The sequence below is a fragment of the Indicator indicator genome, chromosome 8, assembly GCF_027791375.1.
Source record: "Indicator indicator isolate 239-I01 chromosome 8, UM_Iind_1.1, whole genome shotgun sequence".
NCBI lineage: Eukaryota > Metazoa > Chordata > Aves > Piciformes > Indicatoridae > Indicator > Indicator indicator.
In genome coordinates this window covers 1,440,994-1,458,794 of record NC_072017.1, presented here as the reverse complement: position 1 = coordinate 1,458,794, position 17,801 = coordinate 1,440,994, and the positions used below count along the sequence as shown (strand labels likewise).

Below are 17,801 nucleotides of genomic sequence, written 5' to 3'. Positions count from 1 at the left end.
TTTCCTGAATGGTTACAGCTCTGGGATATTTTGCATTTCTTGCTGCCTGAAACAGCTCTGTGCTCTCTCTCCTGGGCACTTTTGGTTCACTTCACCTGAAGATAACATGAATTTAGCACATCTGGGGGAAGCTCCTCTGCAGAAAAGCTGACAAAACAGTTTCTGAGATTACTCCTAGACAGAAATGTTGTGCTCCATTTGTAGAAAAGTAAAATAATTTAACTGCAGAGGATGATTCAAAGCATCCCATGAGATACCTCCTCAGCGAAAATCCACTGACCTCCTCCCATTGCGTGGCTGCAAGACAAACACCCAGTTAAGAGCTCTGTAAAACTGACTGCTCCCAGTAACAAAGCCCCCCCTCAAACTGGTGTGTGCAGGAACTGGGAAGCTTCTCAGTTCTGTCACTGTGATCATCATTAAAGACAAACCTGAGGCCAGTAATTGTTTCATGGATATCCACCTCTGGAGCAGAATTACACGGTACTGAACTGTACGGCAAGCTACAGACTTGGGGAGGTGCAGCTGGAAAGCTGCAATATGGAGATGGACCTGGGGGTGTTGGTTGACAGTTGATTAACTGTCAGTCAGCAGTGTGCCCAGGTGGCCAAGAAAGCCAATGACATCCTGGCTTGGATTACAAGCAGGGTGGCCAGCAGGGACAGTGAGGTGATCATCCTCCTGTGCTTCTGCCTCAGCTCCAGTCTAACCCTGCTCTGCCTCAGCTTCAAACCATTGCCCCTTGGCCTGTCTCTAGACCCCCTGATGAGAAGTCCCTCTGCAGCCTTCCTGCAGGATCCCTTCAGGTCCTGGCAGGCAGCCCTAAGGTCTCCCCAGAGTCTTCTCTTCTCCAGGCTGAACACCCCCAGCTCCCTCAGCCTGTGCTCACAGCAGAGCTGCTCCAGCACTTGTGGCCTCGTCTGGACTCTCTCCACCAGCTCTGTGTCACCCATAACTTTGGCCAGTCATAAGAACTGCAAACTATACAAAGCTGCCTTCTTTTCATTAGCCACCTTATTTAAATAGGGAAAAAAAAGATTAACCAAATTCAAGAGAATTATTATTAAATTTTAGTTATAATCTTTAACTCAACCTTGCAAGCAAATGTCTGGAGCAGATCTTGGTTACTCTGGTGGGCTGCTCTTGCTGAAATAAGTTTCCTCAGTCACAGTAATTCTTAGTGTAATTCACTCTTTTCTCTACTTTTTGTTTTGTAACACTCAGCACAAAATGAAAGGGACAAGAAAGTCAAACCAACCATACCCTGTAGAAGAAGTAGCCTCTGCTTTGAATCCCACTGGGTCCTTGAAGCTCTTCCTGAAACAAACAAACAAAAAGAAGTGGTTTAAATCATAGAATCATAGAACTGTCAGAGTTGGAAGGGACCTCAAGGATCCAGTTCCAACCCCCCTGCCATGGGCAGGGACACCTCACATTACAGCAGGTTGCTCACAGCCACATCCAGCCTGGCTGCAAAAACCTCCAGGGATGAGGCTTCCACCACCTCCCTGGGCAACCTGTGCCAGGGTCTCACCACCCTCATGGGGAAGAATTTCTTCCTAACATCCAATCTGAATCGACCCACTTCAAGTTTTGTTCCATTCCCCCCAGTCCTATCACTCCCTGACACCCTAAAAAGTCCCTCCCCAGCTTTCTTGTAGCCCCCTTCAGATCCTGGAATGCCAGAATGAGGTCTCCTCAGAGCCTTTTCTTCTCCAGACTCCAGATCTCCCATGGGCATCTCAGAGGTAATCAAATTTCCTCTTGTAAGGGAATCCATATGGAGAGGTTATTTATGAACATATTCAAAGTATTGCTTTAGTACTGCTGTAGTCTTGCCCCTTAAGGTATGCTTTATATAGAGATCTTTAACATTTCTCTGGTCATTATCCATGAGGTCATGTTATCAGGTAGAAAGAGCAGAAAACTCATGAAAGTCAGAAAACACATGAGGGTCAAATTCCACCTCCTGTTCTGGCTCATTTCAGACTGATTTAGAAGACCATTAGTAATAATGAGCAGTCTTTGGGTTTTCAGATTTCAGGACCTAGACACATCCAGAGTGTCTTCATGGTAGCAGGGTCTCCATGGACAAAGCAGAGCTGATCTTTGCACCTTGCAGAGGAACAATAATGCAAAGCTTTGAAAGCACAAATTCCTGGCCTCCAGCCCAGGAAAGAGATCCCAGGCTGTTCCCAGAGCTGTACCATGATCCCCTCTCTCAGACTAACTCCCAGTGCCTGTGATACTCTATCCTGTCTGTGCTGCGTGCACTGAGAAACCACTGTCTGCTAATCCATACAGCAAGGGAGGGCACACTAATGATGAAGCAAATAGAAATTCCGTGTAAATGTAACAAGTACAAAGCATTCCATATCCAGTGGCATTAATGAGACCTTCCTGGTCAGAGCAGACGTCAGCTTCATGGCAGGATTTTCACTGCTTGCCTGAACACCAGCTATGTGAGCCCTGCAGCTCAGATCTTGTGCTTAGCAGAACATAACATTCAGATGGAATTTATTTAGCAGTGCTGCTGTTTCTTGGGCTGTAATGACAACCTGAGTTGAGACAGAAAGCAACCATCCCATGCTCTGTGCTAATGCTGCTCCAGTTGGGTAAGTCAGGATGGCTCCCATCAGGCACAGCTTCAACCCAAGGAAGCATTCCCAAACTGTGCATCACATTTTGAGTCTTGCTCTTCATTTTGCCTTCATGTCCTCAGGTACCCCATGGCACCCAGTTCCTTTGCTGTAGGTAAAGCAGGGATGATTCTTATTCCTATGGTCTGCCTTGCTCTAGCATTGCCTGGGTTTGAAATGCCCATCTCAGATCTATCTATGCAGTACTCCAGGAGGGGTTTAATGTGCAAAGGCTAAAAATTTGCTCCTTGGCAGAGTTTTGTACACTGCCATCGGAATGTCCAACAGTATTTACATTTCATTATTTTACTCTTTCTATTCAGTGTGTGAACAGTCACAGCAACAGAAACAAAAGAGGCAGCCAGGAAATTGACTTAAAACTTGAAAAGATCCAAGAGGTCAATTACTAACATGGAATTATGGTTTATAGACTTTAAAGATATTAATATGTCATTTTCTGCTTAGACCCAGACATCTCTTAAAGAAGACTACAGGATTTCCTGGTTTGATTGCATGTCAGGAGGGTGATACTCAAAACCAGCTCAAGCTAGAATTTATCTTCATTGTGCCACTTCCTCATAACTTCCAGGAATTGGGAGATATTCAAAATATCCTACTGCATGCTGCATATTTACAAACCTGCATGTCTGTGTCTACACAGAAACCTGTGCTCATCCACAAGGATGTTTATGGAGAGTTCAGTTACCTGCTTCAAGCTCTTAGATTAGCTTGCCAACAAAGCCCTCCTGTGCCTATAGATCAGAACTATCAGTCAAGATGAGCTCAAGAGGAATCAAACCCATGATGCCAGTCCAAACTGGGAGGAAAGAATACATTTAAGCATATTTTCTCCTTCACCCAGCCACTGTTTGAAGTCTTTGTCTGTCCAGGGAGAGAGGTGTTTATGTATAGCAGGTTCTGGTTTTCCTCCTACCATGAGAAGAAAACAATCAGCATCAAGCTGGGGCTTCTTGAAGTCAGTGAACCACAGTCAGTGGGCAGCCCACAAGAATGTTTGGGCTTCCTGCTCCACAGGGCATCAGAGTTCCTCTGCACATCTTCGCCAGAGATGCTTTCATCTTCTACTGCCTTAAAGTTTACCTATGCCATTTCCTCATCAGCCCACCTGGTAGCCTATCTGGGAAAGATTGATTTACAGCTTTCTCACAGGCAGGGACTGCTTGCACTTCTTTTATTATTGATGGCAGACTGTTGCAGCATTTTCTTCCTGCTCTTATAAACTGCTCTGCCCCTCAGCAGTAACATTTAGAGAGGATCTGAAACTCTTGTATTAAAATACACCAAATCTGCCATAGAAACAGATATGATAAAGCATTATATGGATGAATTCAAAAGGTTTATTATGACATCAAAATAGGTAAGGGGCATGCAATATTACCAAAATCAAGAGTCTGCAAATGAAATTAATTCCAGCAGGCTGCTAGCACTTAGCTAATGTCTGATGTTGATGCATTGTGCACCAGTAAATAACAGTTTTAAGGAAATGTCTGACAAGAGCAAATCAAATAAGTTGCTCTCTATGAAATAGAATTCAATTTAGAGCTGTTTCCATTGTTTCCTGAGATTTCCAATTGGATTCATGAGTATTTGTAAGCAGCTGTGTTCTGTAGGTGTTGACCATGGCATTTCTTCTCTTGGCTTCAGCCCTACAGAAGAAAAATGTTTTCAAGTGCATGTTTAATAGTGCACATTTTCCTTGGGATTTGATGAGCTCTTCACTTTGCAGACCTAAATGCCATAAATCATCATTTCAGACATACAGGAAAAAATCAAAGGTGGTTCAATCCATTAATCATAGAATCACAGGATGGTTTGGTTTGGAAGGGACCTCCAAAGCTCATCCAGTCCAACCCCCCTGCAGGCAGCAGGGACATCCTCCACTAGATCAGGTTGCTCAGAGACTTGCCCAGCCTCACTATGAATATCTCCAGGGATAGGATCTTAACCACTTCCCTGGACAACCTGTGCCAGTGCTCAACCACCCTCATGGTGCAGAACTCGTTCCTAACATCCAATCTAAATCTGCTCTTCTCTAGTCTGAAGCCATTGCCCCTTGTCCTGTCACTGCAGGCCTTTGCAAACAGACCCTCTGCAGCCTTCTTGTAGTTTTCCCTTCGGTTCCCATGGCACCTCCTCTGCCCCAGCTTGCCCCCAGTGCCCCTTGTCCTGTCATTGGGCATCACCGAGCAGAGCCTGGCTCCATTCCTGCACATCTTTATCCCCAGCAATGGGGGCACCTCTCAGGCTCCTCTGGTCCAAGCTCCAAGCCCCAGCTCCCTCAGCCTGGCCTCACAGGAGATGTTCCACTGCCTGCAGGAGCTCTGTGGCTCTGTGCTGGACTCTTTCAAGCAGTTTCCTGGTAAGAATAAATTTTTCTTCTCATAAAAGAACTAACAAATCCATTTTGGTACCCAGGCTCTGTGCTCTACCACTGTTCTGTGTCACAGGTTGGGTTGGTTTGAAAAGTTAAATACCTGCAGGACCATTTTGCATTAATTAAAAATGGAAAACCCCTCACATTTTTAATAAAAATACAAGCCTGTCATATTAAATCAGGGAAAAAAAATGTTATGAGCAGAAAGGTCTAGAGCTAATGAGTCACAAGCATGCAGAGTTTAGGTTTACATACGTCCAGTTTGTATCTCTTCAGTCTTCTCTCATTAAGCTGGGGAACGAGTTGCAGCAAAGGATGCAGGACAGAGGACTGAGAGGACACCAACACAGACCCATGAGCAACAATGGAACTCAGACCTTATGAGGCAAAAAAAGTCTCTTCCCACACTTCTGGCTTATGGACCAAACATGCACCAAAGAACAAACAAGGGCTGAAAATGTTAATTGAGAAACTTGGGGGTTTCAACATTTAAACAGGCAGCAATGTTTATATTGACACCATGGATGGATGTGACTCACAGAGAGATGGAAGGGAAAGCTCTGCCTCCTCACCTTGCCTCATGGAAGGTTCAGAAGTGTTTACAGACTTCTTGGTCAGGGAATTGCAATTATTCAGACTCTGATCCACCTCTGGGAGTGGTGCAGAGAATATTTCCATACAGTGCTCCTACCAACGTTTCTCTGATTAGCTACTATGGGAGGTAGCAACTTCAGTCTCTCTTGTACTGAAAAGCTCATTTTATCCAAAATAACTTAAATCCCTCCCTTCCTCCCTCCCTTTGTCCCTCCCTCCCTTTCTTCCTTCATCCCTCCCTCCCTTCCTTTCTTCCTCCCTTCCTCCCTTCCTTCCTTTCTTCCTCCCTTCCTCCCTTCCTTCCTTTCTTCCTTCCTCCCTCCCTTCCACAAGACTTGATGCTTGCAGACAGCGTGGTTAAGAAGTTGTCCCCTGGCATGTGGGCTTCTGGAGAGGATGTAAGGGGCATCCCAGCTGGCCACTTTGGATCCACCTTGCTAGGCAGTACAGAGCAGTTAATAAGCCAAAGAATCACAGACTGTTAGGGGTTGGAAAGGACCTCCAAAGATCACCCAGTCCAACCCCCCCTGCCAGAGCAGGGTCATCCAGGGCAGGTCACACAGGAACACCCAGGTGGGGTTGGAAAGGCTCCAGAGCAGGAGACTCCACAACCTCTCTGGGCAGCCTGCTCCAGGGCTCTGCCACCCTCACAGGGAAAAAGTTTTCCCTTCTGTTCCCATGGCACCTCCTCTGCTCCAGCTTGCCCCCAGTGCCTCTTGTGCTTGGCCATCCCTGAGCAGAGCCTGGCTCCAGCCCTGCACATCTTTATCCAAAGGAATGAGGGCAGCCCTTAGTCTCCTCTGCTCCAAGCCCCAGCTCCCTCAGCTGTCCTCACAGGGAGATGTTCCACTGCCTGCAGCAGCTCTGTGGCTCTGGGATGGACTCTCTCAAGCAGCTCCCTGAGGTCCTTCCTGAACTGAGGGACCCAGAACTAGGCACAATATTCCAGACACAGCCTTACCAGGCTGGGCTAGAAAATCCTCACCTAAACAGCTAAAGCGGGAGAAGGGGTAAAGCAGTGATCTCTGGGAGTAGGCAGGGGCAAGGGTGTTCAGGATGGGGATGCAATGGGATGCAGTAACCTCTTAGGAGCAGCAGCAGAAATAGCTCAGCTCACTGATTACCTCCAGAGCCACTCCATCACGACCCCAATATCATCAATATCACTTACTAGAAAATACACCACAGATTTCTGAAGAAAGGTAAAGAGCAAGGCAAAAACGGGCATGGAAATGTAAGGATGAATGTTAAGAAATGAGGAAAAAAATGAGTATATTTAGCTTTCTCACAATCCTATTTTGCACAGAAAAAAAAGAACACAGAGAAGCACAGATTGTGTTTAGACTTCAAAAGCAAGAATGGGTCACAGGTAGTCGGGCTGCTGAGAATATTTTTTTATAGCAACCAAATTTGGCCTATTTGTAAAATCATAGTTTTCAGTTAAAATATAAATCCCAAGGCCTGAGTGAGACTTAAAATACTATTTTGCCTGGCACATATTCATGAAGTGTACAAAGAAATACAATTCAATGAATAATTATCAAAGATTCATTAAAACTCTTCTTACTTATGGCCATGTGCTCAGTTTCTATAAATCCAATGTTATGTTCCAGCAGCAGAAGCAAGCATCATAGAATTCTATGATTCTATGATCTCATCGTAGCCTTAAATAGCTTAAGTACAAGGTTAAGATCCAGGTGGGATTCTGAGTGTTTTGCACCCTTGGGCAGCACTGCTGAGCATCTGGCATGTTGTTAAAACACATTCTAGACCTCAAACACAAAGCTCCCAGGCCTGAGCCTGCTGTGCAGTTGCGAGAGAGCACTACTGGCAGGACCGCTACCATAGCTTTATGCACAAGCACAGAGGTACTCACAAGGTGATGCTAGACCACTTACCATGATATCTGAGTTGCCTGAGTCATGAGCCTTAGAATAATGAAATAAGAACTGTTCAAAAAGATTAAAAGTGAGGTTTTACTACAACACAGGGCATGGGGGATAGGATTTTTCTGCACAATCTGATCATAAAAAACATGCAGAGAAACCTTACCCTTTTGGTGGTGTCTTTTTCATCTAAACCCTGTAGGGATAACAAATTGGTAGAGAAGCTTTTACTTGTTAAACAAACAAACAAACAAACAAGAGCAATTTTGATTACATTTCCAAACTTTTCAGTACTGGATTAGGATATCTTCCGTCCTTGTCAGATCACTTCCATGTCTTTGGAAGACATGTAAGAGTGTAACCACTCTTTTGCAACTCTAGAGAGAGCACTGATTACTCTCCAGCAGAAGAGTTGATAGGTTTAACAGATGTTCCTCTGTATATGCCTAGATTCTCCTAGGTAAATGTCTTTCTCCCTTGAGAGCTCAGAACTTTTCTAATCTAGAGCCATACAAACACCTCAAGCTTTGTATCCAACCTGGAAATTCTTCTCCAAACCTTGGAGTCTCCCTGTCAGCTTCTAGGTGTTAGATTAGGACACAGAGCATCTAAGAGTAAGAACTGGTATCATTATTTCCAGCACTGGGTGACACTTCAGATGCTGGGTCCTCAGATCATTGTAGACACTGAGAGATGAGGCCTCAGAAATGCTAAGCAGTCTTGTGTGTGTGTTACCTGTGGCTTCTGGAGAAATCCCATGATCAAAAAGCAAAGTTCTTCCACTGCACTGGATGCCTAATGCACAGAAAATATCAGCTCAGGATTTTACTTCCAATCCTACAGCATATAACAGATAGTATCAAAATAATAGCCAAGTGGTCTCTGACTCACCTGAGGCTGAGCATCCCTGGATAGGTAGGCAGAGCATGCATCATCTATCTGTAAAGTTTTTAAGAACTCAGGTGAATAAAAACAAGTGAAATATTTCTATTTGCAGAAACAGTTCAGTGCACCTTGTCCACAGTGCACTGTGGAGTGCTTCCTTATAGGTGCACTCCAGGAGTGGTTTGCATTTAATGGGGGGGAAGCCATTCATCATATAAAAAATTTTATACTTGCTTAATCTGAACACCTACATATCTGTGTCCTTTATTCTCTTCCCCATCTCATGCCCCTCTTATTTGTAACCTTCTCTAAATCCTTATTTTAAATTATGATTTGGAGTATGGGCAATAAAGTTAAACCTCTTTTGTGTTATCTTTGGGTTAAACATCTGGGTCCTGCATCTGGGTTGGGGCAATCCCAAGCACTGCTATAGGCTGGGCAGGGACTGGCTGGAGAGCAGCCCTGAAGAAAAGACCTTGGGGGTGCTGGTGGAGGAGAAGCTCAACAGGAGCCAGCAGTGAGCACTTGCAGCCCAGAGAGCCAAGCAGAGCCTGGGCTGCAGCAAGTGTGGCCAGCAGGGCCAGAGAGGGGATTCTCCCCCTCTGCTCCACTCTGCTGAGAGCCCACCTGGAGCTCTGTGTCCAGTTCTGGAGCCTCTGTTCCAGGAAGGATCTGGAGGGGCTGGAAGGTGTCCAGAGAAGGGCCATGAGGATGAGCAGAGGGCTGGAGCTGCTCTGCTCTGGAGACAGACTGAGAGAGTTGGGGTTGTGCAGTCTGGAGAGGAGAAGGTTCTGAGGAGACCTCATTCTGGCATTCCAGTATCTGAAGGGGGCTACAAGAAAGCTGGGGAGGGACATTTTAAGGTGTCAGGGAGTGATAGGACTGGGGGGAATGGAGCAAAACTAGAAGTGGGGAGATTCAGATTGGATGTTAAGTGGTGAGACACTGGCACAGGTTGCCCAGGGAGGTGGTGTAAGCCTCATCCCTGGAGGTTTCTAAGGCCAGGCTGGATGTGTCTCTGGGCAACCTGACCTAGTGTGAGGTGTCCTGGATGATCCTTGAGGTCTCTTCGAGCCCTAGGATTCTATAAACAAAATGGAAGAAAAAGAAAATAACAAAACCAAAGCAAGGGATTCAATGAGCAGCCTTCAAACACAGCTCTTCCAACTGGATTCCAGCACCCCTACAGCTAGGATGAGATGTACCAAGGACATCTTATGTGTGCCAGTCAATCTGCGCATCACCAAGCAGCCAACATCCAAAGCTTGCACTGATTTCTCTGGCAAATGAGGAGCCTGACAAGGTTGTGTTTAAAGGTGGTGCTTCCCAAATCCCTGTGCTAGTAAAAAATATGTTTGATGCATTTCAAAGGATCCAAACTCAAAGAGCACTGTGGAGGAAGTCTTTGCCATTGAGCATCAGCACATCAGTACAGACTGGAATTTACACAGCCAGACACAGAACAAACCAGTCCCCACCAGCCATTGAATCTGGATCCAAATGAATGTCTGGTTAGTTCTGCAACTTAGCTCCAGACATGGCCATACTTTGGCACCCAGGGACAAGCCTCACAAGAGGACAGGGAAAAAAATAAAAGCAAGCCAAGTCTCCAGCCACAGTGGACTTCTGGGGCTGAATCTGCCCAACCTCTCTCTGAACCACTGTAAACTTCTAGCAGCCACCAGGTCCTCTAGTAAGGGTTTCCTAAACACTGTGTGAAATGCCACTTGGGTTTGTCTTGATCAGTCTGTTCAAAGCTAGCTCCACTCAGTGCTGCCTCAGTCTTGTCTTGGAAGAAATACTGAATCAGTCATTCCCACCCATCATCCCCACACTGCCCATGACCTTGTGCAGGCAGCTAATCACATCCTCCTCCTGTTGCCTCTTCTCCTAGATGAAAGGATCTCATAAGACTGAATCCTTTTCAGCAGAGTTATTAATCAAGGAGGGAGAAGAAATGGAATAAAGGATCTGAATTCATGGAAGTAATATTACCAGTGCTGAGTGCTCAGAGGGTGCTGCAAGGAGAAGAAAAAGCCTCCAGTACTCCAAGTTCTGGAGTTCTTAAGATGCACAGTTTAAAAATAATGAAATAAAAATTAAAAATAAAAAAGAGGCTGAAGTTTCATTCTATAAGTTTGTATCAATGGCAACTTCTATGAACAACTTCTTCCATTCAGTATTGGATATTAATTGATGCCAAAAAAGCTATGCTAATTATCCAGAAAGTGGGGGGTTATGAATAAAAAGCAGGCAATGCAATGAGTCTTCTGATTTTTTTATAGGTAAAAAGCCCTGAACAACACTTTTCAGCTATAAAAACCATGAAATGAACCAAAAAAAGAGGAGTAATAAACAAATAATGCTTAGCTGAGGAGAAGATGAGAGATGATTCATTTCTCTAGGGCCCATCAAAGAGAAACCATTAGCCAAGATGGTGGGAAGTTTAATCCCTCACAGAATTCCCCTTTCAAATAGTTTTTGTAGGGCACCATGCAAGACAAGGTATCTCTCACCTAACATCTGCATGGACAAAGCCAGGGCTGATGAAAGCCCCAGTTTCTGCTAATTCCTTTTAACAATAATAATTAAGAAACCCATTTAAATGGTTTCTATCCTCCTTGGTGTATCTTCTCAGCACTTTTTTTCTCCTGTCTTAGAAAGGTAGCCTCAGGGTGGCAGCTTGGGAGTTCATACAAGCCTAGAATGTCTCAGGCTGGAAGGGAGCTCAGAGCTCATCTCCTCCAACCTCCCCACCATGCCCAGGGACACCTCTCAACTACACTCAGCTGCTCAAGGTCTCAGCCAGCCTGGCCTTCAGCACCCCCCAGGCAGGAGGCCTCTCTTTTTGGTGGGTCACAGTGATAAGCCAAAGAACAATGGGTTCAAACTAGAACATAGAAGATTTCAGCTCAACATGAGGAGAAAATTCTTTACAGTGAGGGTTAAACAGCTCTGGAACAGGCTGTCCAGGGTGGTTGTGGAGTCTCCTTCTCTGGGGACTTTCCAAACGCACCTGGATGCATTCCTGTGTGGACTATCCTAAGTGCTCCTGCTCTGGCAGAGGGGTTGGACCTGATGATCTCTAGAGGTCCCTTCCAACCTCTGATACGCTGTGAAACTGTGATACTGTGAGGCAGCCACAGCCTCCCTGGGCAGCCTGTGCCAGAGTCTCACCACTCTCAGACTGAACAACTTCTTCCTTAGCTCCACTCTAACCCTCCTCTGCCTCAGCTTCAAACCATTCCCCTTGGCCTGTCTCTAGACCCCCTGATGAGAAGTCCCTCTGCAGCCTTCCTGCAGGATCCCTTCAGGTCCTGGCAGGCAGCTCTAAGGTCCCACTTGGAGTCTTCTCTTCTCCAGGCTGAACACCCCCAGCTCCCTCAGCCTGTCCTCACAGCAGAGCTGCTCCAGCTCTGGGAGCATCTTCGTGGCCTCCTCTGGACTCCCCCAGCAGCTCTGTGTCCTTCTCCTACTGGGGACACCAGGACTAGAGGCAGGATTGGAGGTGAGGTCTCCACAGAGCAGAGTCCAAGGGCAGAATCCCCTTTCTTGCCCTGCTGCCCACACTCCTCTGGCTGCAGTAGATGCTGCTATGATTCTGTCACCAGGCTGCTTTAGGTCTTACACCTCTGCATCTAATTCTCCTTCCTGAGGCCCTCTCCACTCCTTGTTATTACACTAAGTTTTCTATTGCTTGTGTCACATAATTTTATGTGGAATTTAGTATCCCATTGCATACTTCTGTGTTCACTGAAATCCATGGAAACTGTGCCTTACAGCTGGCAAATCTTAGCAATAAATACAGACATCTATAAAGCAGCATTTTCAGTCCAGCAGGTACATAACTCCTTTTGATGAACTCCTTCAAGCTATCAGGACCTTGCTTCCCAGAAGACTACTATCCCCAGGAGATAAATATCACCAGGACTTCTTCACCTGCTGGTCTAGCAATACATTGGTGTTTGAGTCAATGATTCTACAATTAACTAAGAGGAGGTGACAGTAAGGAAAATGTCTCCTGGAACATTCACAACAGGAAGAAACTCACTCTGCATCTGTGTCCCTGCTGAGTCACCTCCTAATGGTACCAGAAGCTACAGAATTAAATGTCAACAGAACACCTGAAGGTTACAGCAACACCAGGGCTAAACCCTCTCTGGGTGTTATGTCCTGTTCCAGAAGATCCTGTGCTAACACGTGTCACATCCTAGAGCCAAAGCAAATGTTCATGTCAAGGATGAGAGTGGAAGATCTGTTGTGATCAGCAGCAGAATGCTGGAGGAGCTATCTGACACTGCACGTTATCCTTCAGCTACTAAATGGAGGGGCCAGGGAAGGCAGGATGAAACACAGTGCCCCAGCCAAACACTGTGTCTGCCTCAGCCCTGTGTGCAGAACAGAAGCAGCAAGAGGTAAAACTGGATGAGTTGAGACAATTCCTGTGTGTTGTGTATGCCTCAGATGCTGCTTCCTGGGGCAGTGGCAGCCTGGGCATGGAGAGTGAAATGCCAAATGTGACAAAACTTGGCCTTTTCCTGGAATGACCTCACAACATCTTCCTGGGACAACAGTTCAGAATACCTGCAAAGGGAGATAGTTCACCTCTTTGCTGGGGTCAAGACAGGAGATGTCCAGGAATGGCAAGAAGCAGCACCTGAGATCCTTGCAAGAGAACTACTGAAGTGTGAGGTGTGACTGTAGCAGGGATGGGCACAGAAGAAAGGGCACTTTGCCATATGGCAGATGCTGCTTACCTCTTTCCACAGCTGAAAATCCTCACCTGCCTCGAGTGCTTGGGATGGCATTGGTGCACCTGGAAGCACAAACCATGCTCAGCAATGCTCTACAGCAAAGGTCGTTTGTACAGGCACCCTATGGCAGTGAGTTAAATCAAACCTCTGCCCACCATGTGATACCTGGCACACTTATTAACTCCAAATTCTGAGAGCTTGGTGCTCCAAGGAAGTCTGCTGCCCTGGGGGTTGTGCCCAGTAGTTTCTGCCTGCTCTCTGTTAGCAACACATCACAAGCTGAGAATCTGGATCCTGCTTCTTCCTTTCTTCTGTGTTACAATAAAGAATTGACTACATGCTTTGTTAGTGCCTGCTTGCTTAGGAATGGTGCCCATGATATGAACATGGTGGTCTGGAGAAGGTGATAGACATGAGGAACTGGCTGTGCTTCCTCTGTTAGCTATATGTGAAAAGTCCCTTCTCAGTCCCTGAGAAGATTAAATCCATTATTAATTGCTTCAGGATGCAGTGATACAGAAACACACAGAACCATTCAGGTTGGACAAGCCCCTCAGGATCACCAACTCCAACCATGAACCCTACTCTGCAAAGCTCACCCCTAAACCATAGCCTCAAGCACCACATCCAAACCACCTTCAAACACATCCAGGCTTGGGGACTCCACCACCTCCCTGCCCAGCACATTCCAATCCCTGAACACTCTTGTCCTGAAAAAATGTTTCCTACTGTCCAGTCTAAACCTACCCAGTGGCAGCTTGAGGCCATTCCCTCTTGTTCAATCACTAATTACCTGGAAGAAGAGACCAACACCAGCCTCTCCACGACCTCCTTTCAGGTAGTTGTAGACAGCCAGGAGGTCTACACACACAAAGCCCCCTGAAGTCATCTAATTTATGCCCCCTGCCCAAAGCTGCTGCCCTTCAACCACTCCCTAACCAGTTTATGCTGTTCTTAAAGACCTCAGATTAACAGAGGTTTTATAACCTCCCAAATAGTCTGGAATTAGCTCTGGTCTTATGTTCTTCAAAGAACTGAACCAAATTAAACACAAAAAGGGTGAAGGTAGACTTAGCTTGAATGGTCAGGTGAGCAGGGTGTGAATGCCCACCATGAGGAGCAGCTGAGGGAACTGGGATCATTTAGTCTGGAGAAGAGAAGGCTGAGGGGAGACCACATTGCTTTCTAGAACACCCTGAAAGGAGGTTGGAGTGAGGTGGGAGTTCATCCCTTCTCCCTAGTATCAAATGAAAGAACAAGAGGAAATGGCCTCAAGTTGCACCAGGGGAAGTTTAGATTGGATGTGAGGAAAAATCTCTTGGCTGCAAGAGTGGTCAGGGGTTGGAACAGGCTGCCCAGGGAGGTGGTGGAGTCACCATCCATGGAGGTGTTCAAAAAACATGTGTTCATGGCACCTGGGGACATGGTTTAATGGCCATGGTGGTGTTAGGTCAGTGGTTGGACTCAATGATCTTAGAGGTCTTTTCCAACCAAAACAATTCTATGACCTCCATTTGTTTGGCAAGTACCCACTATTAGCAATAATTACAACAGGCATTAAAGGCTGGATTTCAAACCCACATTTTACAAATGGCACAGACTTAAGATAGTTAATTATTCTGGATGCTTGTCTCCCCCCCTCCAAGAAAAAAACACAAAATAGAGTTAGAGGGGCTCTTAATTTCCCCCTCTGCAGAAGTGGGATATTTTGGAATTCTCTGAGACATTCACCTAACAAGAAAACTGCTTCCCAATGAAAAATTTGCTGCTTTTTTTTAAGGGGTGTTCGGTTTAGAAAACAACCGAATAAATTAAAGGTGCTACAATTCTCCTGAATTAATGTATTCAGAGTGGAGCATTGCCTGAAACTGGCATCCTGGTTGCAAGGAGTGGAAAGGGCAACACTGGAACTGAACACATCTCCCCATTAAAGCTTTGCCTGCCTGTCTCTGAGCACTGCTTCAGCTGTTGCCTGGTTCCCAAAGCTTTCCAGGGGGAGCAGAAAAGCAAGAAAGCCTGAATACTACAGCTTGCTTTTTTGGTTATTGGTTGGTTATTTGATGTTTGGTTGGTTGGTTGTTTTTTTCCTGACGCACATACATTGGACACAAAGAAAAGAAACTTTTTTTTTTTTTATAAAGGCTAAGTGCTATTGAGGAAAGCAATGGAGGAAGATCCTCCTACAAAATTGTCACTGTCCATGACATGTTTGTCCTTTTATCCTTCGATTCTGCCATTTTCTAAACCTTCAACTCCTTCCCAAGCAGCAGAATGCCAGTTTCAGTCACTTTTCAACCTGGGATTCACTTCTTCCATCTTCTCTTCCCTCCACTTCTCTCCCTGCACGAGCTCCTGGTGGTCATTTCTTTAAGGACAATGATGAAATGCTGTGTGCCACTGACCTTCCTTGCCCTCCTTTTCCTTCCCTTCCACTCTTCCACATCTCCAGACTTTATTTTTTAACAGAGCATTAAATACTGCTCTTAGATTTCTTTGATTTGTTATATTAAAAGCCCCCACAATTAACCAGCACAAAAAAACTCCTGATGAAGACAACTCACACATAGATAAGACAAAGAGAACAGAAATACTCCTTGCACAGTGACATGCTCTGGAATGTTACTTCACAAGGGGTAAGAAATCTGCCTGGAGTGGGATCATAGAAACTAAATGAGTATGTTTTGTTTAAAAGCCTGTTTTTAGCAACCACTCCTTGCTATAAAAATAGCAACTTCCAAATAGAAGACAACATTTCAAGTTTCAATCAAGCTAATCAACCTCTGTGCCTAAAGCAGCTCAGCAGCTCTATCTTTTCCCACTTACCCCCCATCCCTAGGGATTCCTCATGCAATCAATATTGCTTCATGGTGCACTAAGTGATTCCCAGAGGGTCCTAGAATTTCCTGCTGCTTTGTTGTATGTCTCATTTCTCTTTCTTAGCTGTAGATTTTAAATGAAATTGCTTTTAACATAAGCCACTTCCCAGAGCTGCTGGTGTGTCATTTTGCCAGGACAAGATAATCCTGCTGGGATACACGAAGAAGCCCCCTCAAAACACACCCCCAAAACTGTGCCCAGCAGATACAACCTTCAGCACATCTCTGCCTCCTGACCAGCTCATCTGCTCCCAGCTCCAATCTGCTCCCAGCTCCACATCTGCTCCCAGCCCCTGCATCTGCTCCCAGCTCCAATCTGCTCCCAGCTCCACATCTGCTCCCAGCCCCTGCATCTGCTCCCAGCTCCAATCTGCTCCCAGCTTCACATCTACTCCCAGCTCCACATCTGCTCCCAACTCCACATCTGCTCCCAGCTTCACATCCGCTCCCAGCTCCACATCTGCTCCCAGCTCACATCTGCTCCAGCTCCACATCTGCTCCCAGCCCCACATCTGCTCCCAGCCCCGTATCTGCCTCCAGCTTCACATCTACTCCCAGCTCCACATCTGCTCCCAACTCCACATCTGCTCCCAGCTCCACATCTGCTCCCAGCTCACATCTACTCCCAGCTCCACATCTGCTCCCAGCTCCACATCTGCTCCCAGCCCCGTATCTGCCTCCAGCTTCACATCCGCTCCCAGCTTCACATCTGCTCCCAGCTTCACATCTACCCCCAGCTCCACATCTGCTCCCAGCTCCGCATCTGCTCTCAGCTTCGCATCTGCTCCCAGCCCAGCCCAGTCCGGATCCTCTGCCCTCGCAAAAAAACCCACCCTATATTGCAGTGCTGACAGTGCAGGCAGGGCTGTGAGAGGGATGCTCCTCACCTTTGCAAGCAGACATCGAGGACGCGAGGAGCAGGAGGAAGAGGAGGAGCAGCGGGGTCCCCGGCAGCGCCGCGCCATCCCCTGCCTTGGCCAGGCTGCGCCGGGGGGTGGCTGCGGGGCGCTGATGGTGGCAGAGGTTTCCCATGGCCGCGGCGTCCCGGCGCTGCCTCGCTGCCAGCCTATCTCTGGCCATGCCTCTGCCTGCCCAAACTTTTTAACTCTCCCTGACACGTGGACGAGCAGCAGGCTGAGTCAGGCGGGGAGCGTCAGCCGCCCTGCCGCCTCCCCCCGGCCACCTCGGGGCCGGAGCCGCCACCGCCACCGCCTCCCGTCCGTTGACTCAGCCCCGCGCCGGCCGGGGGGCAGATCCGCCCTGGAACCCGCTTTGGAACCCGCGCTGGGGCGGTGGGGGCCCCTGCTTGGCACCGAGGGGAGAGGCTGGGTAGACTCTAGCCCCTCTGTGTGAGAAAATCCCATGGGTTTGAGAGGGCACGGGAAGCTCCGCCGAGCCCCGACAGCTGGGGCAGGCAGGAGGTGCTGCTTCTGAGAGATGAAACGAAAGTAGCACAGAAGAACATTCAGACACGGTTCTAGCCCGGTGTGGGGGAGAGAAAAGGCATGATTTCAACTGGGGAAATCTCACAGAGATCTGGCCTCAACTACCCGAACCCGGGAGTTGAAGTTCATTGAGCTTGCATGTGGGAGAGGATGTGGAGCTGGGAGGCTGTGTGACATCTGCCTCAGGACCACTGAGGGACCCCTCTGCAAGGGGTGACTGATTCCCACTGTCCCTGTGCCTCAAGTCCACACACACACACAACACCACACCATGAAACAGAACTCAGCAGTATGCAGATATTTGGTGATGAAAATCCTCATACTGTG

At 47.0% G+C, this 17,801-nt stretch overlaps 1 protein-coding gene across 1 annotated transcript; it reads right to left on the bottom strand.

Moving 5' to 3' along the window:
- Positions 1-261: 261 nt before the first annotated feature.
- NMU (neuromedin U) lies at positions 262-17,061 on the bottom strand. The gene is made up of 9 exons (XM_054383251.1): positions 16,917-17,061; positions 13,157-13,215; positions 8,393-8,453; positions 8,250-8,311; positions 7,681-7,710; positions 7,527-7,577; positions 5,290-5,364; positions 1,264-1,317; positions 262-297 (listed from the first exon to the last, which is right to left on the bottom strand). Exons 1-9 carry the CDS (start codon positions 17,059-17,061, stop codon positions 262-264), a joined length of 573 nt encoding a protein of 190 aa, XP_054239226.1.
- Between the last annotated feature and the right edge of the window lie 740 nt (positions 17,062-17,801).

Excerpts from the sequence above, each read along its gene's own strand:
- NMU (XM_054383251.1), bottom strand. The coding sequence starts at position 17,061 with ATGGGAAACCTCTGCCACCATCAGCGCCCCGCAGCCACCCCCCGGCGC. Across the intron at positions 7,578-7,680 it reads AAAAAGACACCACCAAAAGG|TTCTTATTTCATTATTCTAA; the intron begins GTAAGGTTTCTC and ends CTTTTTGAACAG. Across the intron at positions 5,365-7,526 it reads CAGGCAACTCAGATATCATG|TCCTCTGTCCTGCATCCTTT; the intron begins GTAAGTGGTCTA and ends GTGTCCTCTCAG.